Genomic DNA, 16,909 nt, shown 5'->3' on the forward strand with positions numbered 1-16,909 from the left:
TCCACTGTGTTTTATCAAGGGCAGGGTCAATGCAGCTAGCTATCAGGAGATTTTGGAGCACTTCATGCTTCCATCTGCTGAAAAGCTTTATGGAGATGAAGATTTCATTTTTCAGCACGACCTGGCACCTGCTCACAGTGCCAAAACCACTGGTAAATGGTTTACTGACCATGGTATCACTGTGCTCAATTGGCCTGCCAACTCTCCTGACCTGAACCCCATAGAGAATCTGTGGGATATTGTGAAGAGAACGTTGAGAGACTCAAGACCCAACACTCTGGATGAGCTAAAGGCTGCTATCGAAGCATCCTGGGCCTCCATAAGACCTCAGCAGTGCCACAGGCTGATTGCCTCCATGCCGCGCCGCATTGAAGCAGTATTAAAAACACTTTTCTTTTATTGCTCGGATGAAATATGCTAATTTTGTGAGATAGGAATTTTGGGTTTTCATGAGCTGTATGCCACAATCATCCGTATTAAGACAATAAAAGACCTGAAATATTTCAGTTAGTGTGCAATGAATCTAAAATATATGAATGTTAAATTTTCATCATTACATTATGGAAAATAATTAACTTTATCACAATATGCTAATATTTTGAGAAGGACCTGTATGGCGTAAAAATCAGGTGGAGCAAGGAGACAGATTAATTTGGACAGGTGAACCGAATAAACTTAATTGACTGAGAACACAACGTGACAGGAGCAAAACATGGCTTGAACAGAACGCAAATCCAAGGAAACAACCTAATAGAAATATAACTAGAAAAACATGAAACAAAAGCATAAACAGGAAAATAATAAACAGAAGCATGATTCAAGACCTGAACTGTGAATAAGACCAACAAGAACCCAGAAACCAAAAACCAAACAACCCCAAATCATAACAACAAGAGGATAATACCAATAAAAATATTACTCTGAGAGCCTGGGCACTACTTTTACCACTTTAAGAGCTCAGATTTATAGATTTTTATAAAATTTGCAAGTTCACAATAAATAGTGGATCCATCCTGTTACATTCCAATATGAAGAAGTCCAATATGTGTCCGAAACAGCTGTGAAAAGTAAAAACCTGCTTTTATTCAGTGGCAGCCTGTAACCATTGAATATCATTTATCTAATTTGGCTTAGGTTAATTTCTGACAGAAGAAAACACATCCGACATCCATTACCTGCTAAGACCTTTTTTTGAAAGTCACTATCACTAATTGATTTCTGTAACTCTGAGTTATTGGTTGTCTTTTTAGAACTTAATAATAAAATCTGCCATGAAAACAACAGCCACGTAATCCAATTTAATGACATAGAGCAACACAATTTGTACCGGAAAAAGCTTTTCACTTACTTGGCTTCTGACTAATCCAAAATATTTAAAGGGTAAATAATTTTAGTGCAGATCTGCTATAGATAAAAAATGAAAATGAATGTACTAAGCCATGATACTTGGGCATTTGAGTTGTGTAGAACTACTTACATGTAAAGGATTCCATTTCCCCACCTTGAGGATTGCAAAGTGGCATAAAAATAAATGAGATTATTTGTCATTTTATAAAAGCACAGCAGTGCTTCACTTTAATAATTAGGTACTAATTTAGGTATTATAAGGGCTGCACACCCTTATAATACCTAAAAAAATTTAAATACTATAAACTAGGGTAACAATTTTTACAGCTTTTTTCCAAAAATTAATGTGGTTCTTTGAAAAACACACAGCACAGAAAAGCTAACTTTAATAGAAAAACATTCTACTGCATGATGCAACAGGTACAAACGTAGAAAAGACGCAGAGGAGAAGTTTGATTTGGGTGACTCACCTTTCCTTTAGAGATGGCTCTGCATGCTGTCTTCACTATGAGGTAGGACCAGAAAGAGTGAAGAAGCTGCAGTAGGACCAGAAGGAGGTTGAAGACCCACCAGGATGGGTAGGGCCCTACAATCTCCCAACTCTCAAACAAAGTGGTGTTTAAAATCCTTCAGCAGCAGCAGGGAGAAAATAAGATGTTTATAGTGTTATATTTATTCTGCATGAAAAAAATTACGTAAATATTTAAAGCTCTTTTTCTTACTGGATAAAAAAGGCAATAATCCTGTTATCACTGTCTTTGTAGCAGTAAAAACAGGATTTACTTCATTATATGATTCTTGGTTTATTTAATCATACATGCGCATCTTGATAAATTAATTTAATTAAATAAAACTCATGTTAAAAACATTAATTACACACAGAGTGAATTATTTCAAGTTTTTATTTTTGTTATTTTTGATGATTATGGTTTACAGCTTATAAAAACACATCTCAATTACTCATAAGATTTTTACATTATTTGGGATCAATAAATAGAGGACACTTTTAATGTAGAATTGTCAGCCTGCTGAAATTATGTTAAAGTACTGCGCATTATATAAACTCAATACATGGTCGGGTTTCCTTTTAAATGAATTACTGAATCATTGCGGCGCAGCATGGCGATGATTAGGCTGTTTTTCTGCTGAGGAGTTATGGAACCCTGGGTGGCTTTAATAGCTTAGGCCAAGTCAACCTGAACTATTAAAGCAAGCACCCTGATTACATAGTCATTAAAGCAGGTGTTGGAACTTTTGGCAGTGTGTGCAGGTGCCAAGTCCTGCTTGAAAATGCAAATAAACATCTCCATAGAGCTTCTCAGCAGAGGGACCCATGAATTGCTCTAGAATGTCCTGGGAGATGGCTGCACTAACTTTGGACTTTGTAAAACAACGTGGATCAACACCAGCAGATGAATGTAGTTTAACACTCTTCTCTGCAGCTTCTGTACTGCTACCCACCCATTACCCTATTAAGACAGTGTCTCGCCCACGGCCAAAATCGAATAGATTAGAAAATAATCTAAAAGGAGGAAATCAGGAAAATCTCATAAAAATAAACACAACTCAGACTAAAAATAAAAATAAAACAATTAAATGGGGCTTACTGAACATAAGATCTCTCTCTTCAAAGACTTTGCTAGTTAGTGACCTAATTTGTGACAATGAGATTGATTTATTTTACCTCACAGAAACCTGGCTGCAGCAAGAGGATTATGATACTATAAATGAGTCAACTCCTACTAATTATTTAAATTTTCACATTCCTCGAAATACTGGGCGAGGAGGAGGAGTAGCAACCATCTTTCAGTCCGATTTATTGATTATTCCCAGACCAATCAATAGCTACAACTCTTTTGAATATTTAATCCTTAGTTTTCCTCATCCAAATAGCAAAGCACTAAAACCACTTCTGTTTGTTGTTTTGTACCATCCACCAGGCCCTTACTCTCAATTTTTAGATCAGTTTTCAGACATTTTATCTGATTTAGTGTTAAATACAGGTAAGATTATTATAGTGGGGGATTTTAACATTCATGTTGACACTGAAAGTGATAGCCTAAATATAGCCTTTAATGGTATCTTAGACTCAATTGGCTTTCCACAAAACATTAACAAACCTACCCACATTTGTCTTCATTCTCTGGACCTTGTGCTGACATATGGCATTGAGTGTAAAGACATAACAATATTTTCTCATAACCCTGTCCTGTCTGACCATTTCTTAATAACCTTTGAGTTTAATTTAACCGAGTACTCCACACCTGAAAGAAAATGTCATTATAGTAGATCATTATCAGAAAATGTTGTAACAACCTTTAAAGAATCTGTTCCACTTTTGATTTCCTCATTATCACAGAAAAACACAGTGGAGGTCAATAATTTTGTTTCTTCTCCTTCACAAATTGATTGTCTTGTTCATAGTGTTACTTCATCATTCCGTGGTGCAGTAGACAATGCAGCCCCCTTGAAAAAGAAGGTAATTATTCATAGGAGGCTGGCTCCTTGGTTTAATTCAGAGCTGCGTACTTTAAAGCCCAATGTTAGAAATTTGGAGAGAAAATGGCACTCTACACACCTAGAAGATTCCTGTTTAATCTGGAAAAATAGCCTACTGTTGTATAAAAAGACACTTTGCCAAGCCAGAACAGCTTATTTCTCATCATTAATAGAAGAGAACAAGAATAATCCTAGGTTTCTCTTTAGTACAGTTGCTAAACTTACACAGAGTCGTAGCTCTGTTGATCCATCCATTCCCTTAGCTCTCAGCAGTCATGACTTTATGGGATTCTTCTTAAATAAAATTGATTCTATTAAAAATAAAATCTTTGACATACTCCCGAAGATGATTACTTCATCCTCAGCAAGTGAGACAACATTGGAAATAACTCCAGAACCTGATCTGTGTTTGGACTGTTTTGATCCTGTGAAGCTTCCTGAGTTATCAGAAATATTAGCTTCATCTAAACCTTCAACTTGAATGTTAGACCCAATCCCAACCAAATTATTTAAGGAAGTGTTCCCTCTGATTACCAGCCCCATTTTAGATATGATTAATCTATCTTTAGTAAATGGATATGTACCACAGGCTTTTAAGGTACCTGTAATTAAACCTTTACTTAAGAAACCGTCGCTTGATCGAGATGACTTAAAAAATTACAGACCTATATCCAATCTTTCATTCTTATCTACAATTCTTGAGAAAATAGTTGCTAATCAAATGTGTGAGCATTTACACAGCAATGACCTGTTTGAAGAGTTTCAGTCAGGCTTCAGAGCTCATCATAGCACTGAAACAGCTCTGCTGAAAGTCACTAATGATATTCTTATGGCTTCTGATAATGGACTTGTGTCTGTACTGGTTCTGTTAGATCTCAGTGCTGCATTTGATGCAGTCGATCATAATATTCTCTTAGAAAGGCTGGAATATGCTGTAGGGATCAGGGGAACAGCGCTAGGCTGGTTTAAATCTTATTTCTCTAACAGATTCCAGTTTGTTCATGTAAATTATAAATCATCTTTAAACTTGTTGGACCACTTGTTTGCTGAGTATTGGATTATCTGCACGTGTTGGACGTCACTGTGCCCCTCCAATGGCATCGGCCATTTTGTACCCAGGACAGCCCGCTCCTACATATCCCATCGAGCATTGCGACTGATATGACTGGGCGTCCCCAGTCTGACGTCACAGGATGCTATATCGGAGGCACTCATGTTTGAAAAGACGCCTTCTGCTGGAAACCAGATCTGGTGATTGAAGCGCACCACTTTAAGAGAGGAACTCTGTGAAGAGTTTCATTCATTCTCTCTCACTGGACAACGAACTATTCATAACTGAAGTCTGTGGACTAAGAAGGCCAGAGGTTTCACTTTTGCCGATCGAAGACGCGAGTTAACACGTAACTGGAGACACGGAGCTTCGGAGAGACGAACCGCTACCGTGTTTCATTTTCAAGTCGACTTTGATGGTCAGATCATATTTTTCCTTTTTGTCAAGAAGACCAAAGGACAAAGACTGACCGTTCCCCTGAAGTTAATTGTGGACGCACAATTAACTTAACCCCACGTTTCCTCGCTCGAATTCCCTCACTCGGAAGAAGACGACACAAGTAAAACCCATTTCTTTTTTTTATTTCTTTATTAGAAGGCCTGGGCAGGGTCAGAGGTTGTAGAAGCGATCAGAATCGCTGGTTAGGATCTCATGTGTTCTGAATAATATGTGCATGTAACCTTGCTTGTTGAAACTTTGATGTGTTATGTTGATATCGGGATCCGCCGTGTCCCCCAGAGCTGTTTGTGTTTACTATCTGAACGCGGGTGCGTTGCAGGACTGGACTGTTAAAATGACCTCATGGTAAAATTCTCCATTTTACCTTTGTCTTCAATCTCACTGTGCTAGCTTGCCGCCAAAAGTTATCAATCCTTTGTGATCAGGAGTTAGGGGGGAAGTTTTATGATCAGAAGATCATAAAAGACACTCTAAGCTGCACTCCAACCCCCCACCAGTCATCACCACACCCCCCTTTCATATCCTCTCCCTTCGTCTGTAGTGCCATAAACTGCTGGTTGACTCAATAATACCCACTACCGTTTGTTGATTTTGCTTATTTAGATGTGTTACCCCTGTGTTTGTAGAATTTTGCAAGTTGAGTAGGTGGAAATGAATAAATATTCACATAGATAAAGAGAGAGCGTTTGGTGTTTCATTGTGTGCAAAAAGTGATGTGTCAGTCAAAATAAGGTTCAAGTTCCACACGTTTCGGCAGAAACGGTCGATTAAACAGTGACATCCCCGGCAATAGTTATTAACTATTACGGAGTATTTAACGGTTGTAATTGTCAGAAGCGTTGAGCCACAATTACAACACTAGAAACATCTCTGGTCTAGATTCGTAAATGAGGATTTATGGTTAAGAAATTGATTTTGTCAGATTATGATTTGTAATTACAATTATTGATCAAGATTAATCAATCAATAATCATACTCCCAACAAACTCCAGGGTTAATTGTGGAGTACCACAGGGTTCAGTACTTGGGCCAATTCTCTTTACTATATATGCTTCCGATAGGTCAAATTATCAGGCAGCATAGGATAAATTTCCACTGTTACGCTGATGTACTCAGCTTTACTTATCCATAAATCCTGATGAGCCCAACCAGTTAGATAGACTATAAGCATGTCTTGAAGACATAAAAAGTTGGATGACTTTAAATTTTCTTCTTCTAAATTCAGACAAGACAGAATTTGTTGTCTTTGGACCGGAGTCTTTAAAAAAGAAACTGCTTAGTCAATCACTTAACCTGGAAGGCATTAAATTGACCTCCGGTAATAAAGTATAAACCTTGGTGTTATTCTTGACCAGAACATGTCATTTAAATCCCATATTAAACAGGTTTCTAGGATTTCCTTCTTTCACCTCCGGAACATTGCCAAAATTAGAAATATCCTGTCCAGGAGTGACGCTGAAAAACTAGTCCATGCATTTGTTACTTCAAGGCTGGACTATTGTATGTTGCAGCAAGACTTCTGATGAAAATTAAAAATAGAGATCATATTTCTCCTATTTTAGCTTCCCTTCATTGGCTCCCTGTTAAATCCAGAATAGAATTTAAAATTCTCCTCCTCAAATATAAAGCCTGTAATGATCTAGCTCCATCATACATCAGAGATCTGATTGTTCCATATGTTCCTAACAAAGCACTTCGTTCTCAGACTGCAGGTTTACTGGTGGTTCCTAGAGTCTCTAGAAGTAGAATGGGAGGCAGATCCTTTAGTTATCAGGCTCCTCTCCTGTGGAACCAGCTCTCAGTTTTAGTCCGTGAGGCAGACACCCTGTCTACTATTAAGGCTAGGCTTAAAACTTTCCTTTTTGATAAAGCTTATAGTTAGAGTGGCTTAGGTTATCCTGAGCTATCTCTGTTGTTATGCTGCTATAGGCTTAGGCTGCTGGAGGACATAATGACCACTTTCACTCTCTTCGCTACATTCTCACACTACTCTCCAATTTTGCATTATTTGCTGTTATTTCAGCTTTTAACTTTATGTTCTCTCTCTTTTCTCTTCCTAGAATCTACACCTGGCCTGGCTCTGTGACAGCATTCTGGAGGGGGGCATCGCTCAAGCTTCTACTGGCAACAACTTAATGCTCACCTTCTACGGATGATACACTCGGCCCTGTCTTTCAGTGTTTAACCCTTTCTGTCTCCTAGATATAGCAATTGACTGAGCTTTTACTGTAGCAAATTATATGTGCTCTCTTTCAGACTCTAACCTTGAAAACTGGCTCAGAGTTTATCTGTTCTTTCTTTCTAGGTGAAACGACTAAAAGCTACATCCATTAACATTTCCTTTTCCTTCCCATAGAAAGTACTCCTGGATCAGTGCTCCTGTGTTCTTTTTGTGTCTCTGCTCTGTTCTCTCAAACCCGTAGGTCGTGGCAGATGGCCGCTCACACTGAGCCTGGTTCTGCTGGAGGTTTCTTCCTGTTAAAAGGGAGTTTTTCCTGTAGTTGAATTTATGCTGAATACAAATACATAGCACACTGTTTAGCATACCATGAATATTGAAAGGTGTGCTTTACAATTACGTGCTGCCTTGTGTTAGTCTATCACATAAAATCCCCCACTAATACATTGATGTTTGTTGTTGTAATGTGAGAAAGTTAGTGGCCTAGGCTATCTTCCTTATTTTTTACCTCCGCCTTCCTCCCTCCCTGTTGGATGGAGTAAAGGGGAGTCAGGTTTAGCCTAAACCGGCTCAGTTATGGTTGAGAAGCAAACACACCCTCCATTTCTGCTACCTGTATGACCCTTTCTCTTTTCCAATGGTTATAATCAGTGTGACAGAGAGAGGTATCCCGATCCTTGTGGTTTTTAGTATAACAATGCCCATCAGTGGGCTCTAGATGGACAAACTTTATCAGTTTATTATTTTACTTAGTGCCCCTACACGTGGCCCGTTCTGGGGTGGCCGGGCTCTGGCACTCAGTGGTTTGGTCTGGCCTCCCCGGTGGCCCCGCGCCGTGGGGTGCCTTGAGATGACATTGTTGTAAATAAGCGCTATATAAATAAATAAACTGAAACTATCTGTGTAGTTATGCTGCTATAGGCTTAGGCTGATGGAGGACATAATAACCACTTTCACCCTCTTCGCTACATTCTCACACTACTCTCAAATTTTGCATTATTTGCTGTTATTTCAGCTTTTAACTTTGTTCTCTCTCTTTTCTCTTCCTAGAAGCTACACCTGGCCTGACTCTGTGTCTACCTGTGACACCTTTCTGGAGGGGGGCATCGCCCAAGCTTCTGCTGGCAACAACTTAATGCTCACCTTCTACTGATGATCCACATGGCCCTGTCTTTCAGTGTTTGTCCACTGTCTCTACATGCTCATCCAGGAGGAGGGAATGCTGCAAGTCACTGACTGGATGCAATCTGCTGGGTTTCCTTAGATAGAAAAACTTTTTATCCAATTTGAATAAATAACTGAATCTGACTGCACTGTTCAGTGGTTAGGATTAATTGGAATGTATGTACCTGACTTTGTGAAGTGCCTTGAGACAACATGTGTTGTGAATTGGTGCTACATAAATAAACTGAATGAACTGAATCCCTAATTCACTGTGGAAACTTCATGCTGGACCTCAAGCAACTTAGAACCTCTGCATATCCACTCTTTTTCTAAGCTCTGGAACTTTGTTTACCAATTCAAATGCAAATTCCTTAAATTGAAAAAATATTGAGCAACAGTTTAGCCGTTTTCTCCTCATCCCACAAAATCTGCTTCTGACATTATCTCCAGTTCAGGAGTGTTTGTGTGTGTTGGCTCTTGAAACACTGACTCAAGCTGTTGGTGGTGCCTTATGATCCCCGCTCCCCCAAGCTATTACATAGGCTTTGCTCTTCAATTGTTCCAATGCTTATCTCTGTTGCTCATGCATGCTTTCTCCTTCCACTCAACTTTCCACAAATATGCCTGGATACCGCACTCTGAACAGACTGCCTCCTTTGGAATGACCTCTTGTGGTTCAATCTCCTTCCGGAGGGTTAGATTGTCTGATAAACAGCTGTCAAGGCAGCAGTCTTTCTCAAGACTGTGTAGCCCATAGTGTAGCCAGAACATTGTATTTGTATAAAAAATGTTTCTCTAATGTTCTGAGAAACTAGCTGTAAGCCATAATCATAAAAAAATATAACAAATAATTGCTTGAACTATATCACTCTAGTAAAAGTATATAATATATGGGTTTCACATTTCGAACTAAAATACTGATTTAAATGAACTTTTCAACAAAAAATTTCATTAACTGAGATGTACAATTAACATAAATTTAATCAAAACAGCTAATAAACACAAAGGCACCGGGTACAGGCTCTCTTTACCGAAGGAAAAGGTTTTGTCAAGGACCGGGGTAAATTCGTCCCTGCTTTGTTCCTTGCAAACAGAAACCTGTGAGCTATCCTCCAGATACTGAAGTCATGGCAACAACTTTAAAAATGGTGTAATGGAGGAATTGACTAAAATATAGTGAAGAATCATTTGATTACAGCGTGAAATCAAAAGTAGATAATGAAGTGATGTAGACCAAGGGCTATTTTATATAAAGTAACTGTGTTATTGAAATGCTGTATTGAGATTCAATTTTAAACATGAATCTAAATAGCATTTGGGGGATGATTAAGTGCTGCTGTCACAAGTAAAAGTGGAAAAAACTAAGCTGCCTAACCATGAACGTAAATCATGTCTACATTCATCTAATGAAGTCTTGATCACACTGCTGCCGCTGCTGACTGAAAGATGACTGCTGTGCAGCCTTTCAAGGGCTGAAATTAGATGTACGATCTCCTAATATCCAACAGACTGGCCAGTTTCAATCAGTATTTTCAAGGGAATGTAATTACACTTTTAATTGTTTGGGTGGAAAATCAAATAAATAGTTAAAACAGTATTTTTTCTCCGAAACAAAATTGGATTAGCTGCTTGTCAGAATATATGAAAAAGAAAACATCCCACACAAATATAAAAAAGTCTTCAAAAATAAGCACTGTTGATGTTTTAATAATCACATTAATTCATTGGTCCTGTCTCCAGTGGTAGACTGAGAACCACAATGATTTGCTTTTCATGAGCTGGATTGTTTGTCTTTCTTTGAATGGTTAAATCTGTAGTATCCATAGTAACTATTACTTAGCAACAAAATTCACATAGATCTGTCTAAACCGAAAACTATTGTGGAGAAAGAAGAAAAGAAGGTTAAAAAAAAGCAGTGACATTTTGACGGCTCTGACATGCATTTTCAAACATGAGCCACTAAAATGTGCTAAGGAGCTAAGCCTGCACAGGATTTGAAACCCTGCCTGCCTGTAAGATGACTGAACTGTATGCAAATGCAATCGCCTAACACCCCTGTACTTAAGCCACTCATCAACAACGATGCCGGCTTTGGATCATGGAGAAAATGAATAACACTTACCAGATGGGGTAAACGCCCAGCCTGGAAGTTATGAAGAGAATTGCAAACATTGCAAACAGGAGGTTGCACAGTATCTGACATTTGGCATAGTTGGCCATCTTGGCAGCCTGGGTTGTAAGAATAAATAACAAAAACCAGTGAACAAATATTTCTGATAACGCAACAGCCAGAGGGTTATTTTCCTGTAGCATGACTTCAATCAAAATTAAACCTAATTTGTCTAGATCATAAACAAATGGCTCATGTAGGCCTGTGCAGGTTTACATTAAACAAAACATTATTAAAAATTAGAGGTAAACAAGAAAAATAAACATTTAACAGGTAAAGCCCCAAGCTCTGGGCAGTACTAAAATTAAATGTTCTTATGTAGTGTTTAGGTTTCATTCTGACGCAGGACAACAAATAACACAGTAAGAACTGGCACAAAAAAACACGAGCGCACAACGTGAAAACAAAACTACAAAACCGAGCTACATGGATGCAGGTTGTGTTTGTCACAGATCCACTTGGTTTGAATGATCATTCTTCTGACTGTAAGAATGGTGAAGTTTATGCATTTAGCTATTTTTGTAGCTACGTCCTGATGTATGAAGATCAATGTGTATTTGCCTTACTTTAATGGCATGTCCATGAGGAGTGACACAGGAAATGGATCTTTATATCACATATGTGTACAATAGGTAGAAAGGAAGTCATGGAAAACTAATGAAAACTTCCTAGAAACTGTGGTGAACTTAAAAAAGTTGAGTGTAAATAACCAATACGCCTTAGTTACATTTGTTTCAAAGAAACTGTTATTGATGCAAACAATACCACTACAATGATCCTATTGGTCCTTTAGGCAATACAACCAGTAAATGTTAACCTGCAGTGCCAACATCAGTCACGTAACTGACTTAACATGGGTTCCCTGATGAGGGGACATGCTAAGTGCCTTTTAACTGTGAGCCACAAAGCAGGGTCAGCTTATCCAGGGTACACTTGGATTAGAGCGTATTGTAATGAAGACAGGTATATGAACATATCTCCGAACACCCTGCTGATGCTCATCCATCTATAGCATTTAATCTTCTTGCAGGTTCTCACCTCTATCAGCACGTCGGCTGCATCGTGTAGACACATGACAAGAGTTCCCACTCGTGCCATGTTGTTCACATATGAAAATACGATGAGAGAGATTGCTGCCACGTGGTGCAGGAACATGATCAGAAAATCCTGTGGAGACAGTTGCCAAGGAAATATCAGGCATCTACAGAAAGTATTTTTAAATCAGTTTTTATCAGTTCATGTGTCACATTATGGCTTTCAAATAAAATGAGCTAAGACAATCTTGGTGTTTTAAAATGTATGAACATTTTGTGCTGCACAGTTGCTGAAATGAGTTTTGCAGGGGAAGCAAAAGTATTCACGACAAAATTATCACAACGTTTTCACTTTTTGTCATGTTAGAACCACAAACCTTTACGTATTTTATTGGTATTTAAACTGATAGATCAACACAAAGTTAACTGTGAAAGAAAATGATACATGCTTTTTAAAATGTTATACAAATGAAAATCTGAAAACAGGTGTGCATTTGTCTTCAGCTCCACTGGGACACTTTTGCTCTTTCTTATTTGCCAAATCCCAGATGAATCTTCAATGGATTTAGGTTTGGACTGGACCATTCTAACACATGACTATGCTTTAAACTAAACCATTACTTCATAGCTCTGGCTGTATGTTTGTGGTTGTAGGCCTACTTGAAGGTGAACCTCCATCTTCGTCCCAAGGGTGACTTCACAATTTTTCTTCCAGTATTGCCCTGTACTTAACTCCATCTATTTTCCTATGAGCCCTGACCAGCTTCCCTGTTCCTGCTGAAGAAACTAACCCCACAGCGTCATGCTAACGTGACTTGCACTACCAGTGTTTAGCCACACAGCATTTTGCTGGTAGGCCAAATAATTTAGGTTTGGTCTCGTCTGACCAGAGTACCGTCTTCCGCATGTTTGTCTGCTGAGTCTCCTATGTGGCTTCTGGCAAACTCAAAACAAGACTTGTATTTGCTTTCTTCTTGTCCGTCTTACATAAAGGCCAAACTTTTGTCTTCAAGACAGATTCTCCCACCTGGGCTGTGGATCTCTGCAGCTCCTGTACAGTTAAGGTGGTCGGCCATTTCTTGGCAGATTTGCAGCTGTGCCACACTCTTTCTGGTTTTGGATAATAGATTGAACAGTGCTTAGCGAGATGTTCAAAGCTTGAGTAATAGTTTGATGACATAACCTCATTTTAAACATCTCCACAGCTTGATGAGAGACCTGTCTACTGTGATCCTTGGTCTTTATGATGCTGGTTGTATACCAATGTTCTCTAATAAACCTCTGAGGCTTCAAAAGAAAACAGCTGTATTTATAATAGATTAAATTACACACAAGTGGACTCTGTTTACTAATTAGGTGATTTCTTAGGGTAATTAGTAATTTTATTTAGGGGCTATCATAGCAAATGGGGTCATTTACAAAACCATATCACTTTTTTCTGTTTCTTTTTTTGTAAAAAACTACATATCCTTCTCCTTCCACTTCACAATGATGCACTACTTTGTCTTTGTCTATCATTTAAATTGCAATAAATTACACTGAAGTTTGTGTTTGTAAAATTACTTAATGTAAAGAACTTTATGAATGTTATGCGTAATTTTGCAAGACAGTGTATCTCACTCAAGATTAAACTGTAACATCACTCCCTCAAAACTTCTCTAAATCCCCTAAAAAAACAAATAAAAATGAAATTAATAGCCATCTAAACTCAATATGATTTAAACTGATCACTACTGTAACTAAATTTGAAAATCAGCCTTTACCCCCGTCTTAGTATGCTCCTTTAGGTTCGGGATAGCTTTAAAAGGAGCTCATTGTGATTAGAAATGCAGACAAGGGCAAGAAGTCCTTTTGGAATTTTTTAAGCTACTGAAAGTTTCTTAGCTGAAAGCACTTGGAGCCCGTGAAACAGGGTAAGTAAACGAAGAGGGATGATGAAAAGGAAGAGGAGTGACACAAGACGCAGAGTGAAAATGAAGGCAAAGGTGTGCAGGGAAGAACATACTGGAACTGGCAGGAGATGCAGAGGACCCTCCTCAATGTAGTGGTGTGCATGAAAAAAACTGAAAGGAGAAACAAAAACAGAAACACATGCAACAGTCAACAGAGAGATGGCAGAGTAAAGGCAAAGAGCATGGCATAATGGAGCCTGCTCTGAGTGCAGTGTGTGTCATGAAGAGGGCAAAGTTGTGGATGGACCAGAGGAGGGAGTGAAGACCATAACTGGGAGGCATGCAAACAACAAATGAACCAAAAGTGTGTCCATTTTCACAGGCAAAAAAAGATGGGCGTGGGATGCAATGGTTTGGTGAACGGAGCAAAACATTGTACGAATTGACCTTTAACATTTAAAAAAATGTAAACTACAATATCCATTAGCTACTAGAATTGCACAACACATTACAAATATTTCATCATCACAATCTTAGTGTGTTTAATTTTTAATATCACAATGGATGACTTGAAAATGTCAAGAATTCACCAGCCATTAAACTTTTCTGCTACTTGGAGGACGTCAGTAGAAACCCAAACGTGAGACTGCTAGTGTTGAAGATACTAAAGCTCACAGTTGGAAGCATCATAATGACAGATGAGAGAAATGTGGATTAATCACAACTGAAATCATCATCAAATGAATTTCTGATGTGGTAAACCCCTATTAGCTACAAAACAAAACTTACTTCAGTTCAGAAAGGGTAGAATTTAGCTACTTAAGTCATAAAATACACACTGAAGTATTGTAAATACATACAGTATGGACTTGCATGTTATTTTCTAGCTTTTTGGGTATTTTTTCTCAACCATTATGGTTTTAGTAGGGATACAACAAGAAATTAGCAGATTGTTTTAGCTTGACTGAACCTAGCTCAAAAATCAAACTATTCTCTAGTAAACGCACTATACTTAGTGCGAACAGATCCTGCTGACAAAAACACTCTAGAGTGTGGAGAGTGGTACTGAGTGAAGTTATCTATTTTCAGTATCAGTGAGGTGTTACAAAAATGAAGTCAGAGGAAGCACAGAAAGGTAAGAAGGTAATTCTGTAGGCTTTTCTTTCTACAGAGATTATACCTGTCCTGGCTGTGTCAGTTTTCTGAATAGGACCAAAGTGCCACGCACATTCACACGATTGCTTCAGGAAAAAAAAAAAAACGATGGGGTGAAATGTTTCTCTTTTCTAAAAGTGGAAGCAAGGACCTTGGATCTGTCAGTTAAGAGATGCCGAATGGCCTTGATAGCAGCCATGAGACGACCAAACATCACTTTCAACGCCATCACCTGACACATGTTAGTGTTTGCACATCATTTTCACACTGGCAAGTTTGAAATAAAGCATATGTTACGCTGTTTCACAAAGACCATTTAGAAGGCTGCTAGTGCTAACTTAGCTAGTTGAGGGCAGCAAAGGAGAGCCTCTCTCTATCCTTCATTTGTAGGAAATTAACTTTCAGATTTCATCATAACTGACCTAATTTTTAGAGTAGCAATTGCTATGTGTGTTTCTCAGGGAGACCTGCTTATGAAATGAATGTAAATCTTTCTGACTGGGCACCCTCATTACGTCTCGGACAAACAGAGGTGAAAGAAGCAAATAACGGCAACATTTCCTGATGAGGCTACGAGGTTGCCGGATGTTGATCAAGCCCCACAACAGAACTACATAGCAGTGAATGAGCAACGTGTCAGTTGTAAACATATGTATGGTGAAATAAAGTCCTGGATCAGAGCCTCTGTGTTCTTTGAATTGAAAAGAAAACTGCTTCTTAGTACTGTTGCCTTGCAGCAAGAAAAAACTGCATACAAACAAACACAACACAGCCAAGTTTTAGCTTCTGATTGTTGTGGAAAATGCTGGATTTGGAAATGTTGGCAGCCTTTTGAAAAAACTCAGAATTAAGGTAAGGGTCTGCTTTCTATAGGAAATTCACATGAAGACTGCTTATTTTGTGATGCTAACTGTGCTACATCACTTACACAGATTGATAAAGACAGTTTAAGTTAATAACACTGTAATTATTATATCTCTTTTATGTCTCTTTAGTGAAGCCTAGTTTTACAGTGACTACTCTCTCACACAGTGTGACACCGCCTCTGTTCCTTTAATAAATAATTAATGAATGCTTGTGGCTGAAAGGCTCGAAATTTATATGTATTTTAAATTCTGTTTCTATCTTCTTATATTATAATTCTTAAAGAGAAATCAGAATTGGATAAAATGAGTCTCTGCAGGTCATAGCTTTATAAAAATCAGAGACTGGAAATCAGGCACAAATTGTGTGGTGCATCTCTAAATTTACTATGCCCCTTTTCCACTGAAAGTCCCAGGATTTAAATACCTGGGATTTTTCTTACACAGGTAAAAGAAATCCCGGGTAATTTGTGTGATTTTTGTTTCCACTACTCTGAAAGGCAGCGTTAAATGTATTTAAATTAGTCGAATGACTATGGGGAAATTGTGGAAAAAAACTGCACTACACTTCCATTCCACCGGGTGGCGGTAATAAGAAACCAAAGGCCAAACAAGCAAAGCCTGACTGAGAAGCTTTTATCCCGCCATTTGTTCACGAAACAAGATGGCGAACACTAAACTAATGGCTGAAAGTCCCTACAATGGAAAAGGGGCTGATGATGTTTTTAGCTATTGTTATATCACATGAATAATGCCTCTATAAGGTACTTCTAAAGTCTGCCATCATTCGTAAAATATGTTTACTCTCTATTTCTCCAGTTGTGTCATATACAAATGTTTGTTATGAAAAAAGCTCTAATTTGCTACTCATATTCCCAGGATGATTTATTTATTCTTGCCTGAAGTGCATACATAAAGAAATCAAGAATTTAAAATCTGAAAGCATTTATCATAAAACAAAACATGCTCCAGATTTTTAGACGGAGGTAGTATTTTATGATCTCAAGGTTAAACTTTATGAAAAAAAACCTTTGTATCTAACCTTTATCTAATTTTAATGACTCAGAACAAAACTCCACCTAAGAACATGTGCTTT

The 16,909-nt window shown here is 38.2% G+C and overlaps 1 protein-coding gene across 3 annotated transcripts in view; it reads right to left on the bottom strand.

Moving 5' to 3' along the window:
- cers6 (ceramide synthase 6) overlaps window positions 1-16,909 on the bottom strand; it is a 33,704-nt gene that overhangs the window by 7,244 nt on the left and 9,551 nt on the right. For 2 of the 3 annotated variants that reach the window (XM_047369593.1, XM_047369595.1), the window contains exons 7-10: window positions 11,908-12,036; window positions 10,822-10,928; window positions 1,818-1,974; window positions 1,478-1,501 (exon numbers count right to left, since the gene is read on the bottom strand). In XM_047369593.1, the coding sequence (XP_047225549.1) occupies window positions 1,478-1,501; window positions 1,818-1,974; window positions 10,822-10,928; window positions 11,908-12,036 (417 nt within the window). The remainder of the gene's footprint in view (window positions 1-1,477; window positions 1,502-1,817; window positions 1,975-10,821; window positions 10,929-11,907; window positions 12,037-16,909) is intronic. The other variant, XM_047369594.1, reaches the window with a different exon arrangement.

The sequence above is a fragment of the Girardinichthys multiradiatus genome, chromosome 7 (assembly GCF_021462225.1).
Source record: "Girardinichthys multiradiatus isolate DD_20200921_A chromosome 7, DD_fGirMul_XY1, whole genome shotgun sequence".
Lineage (NCBI taxonomy): Eukaryota > Metazoa > Chordata > Actinopteri > Cyprinodontiformes > Goodeidae > Girardinichthys > Girardinichthys multiradiatus.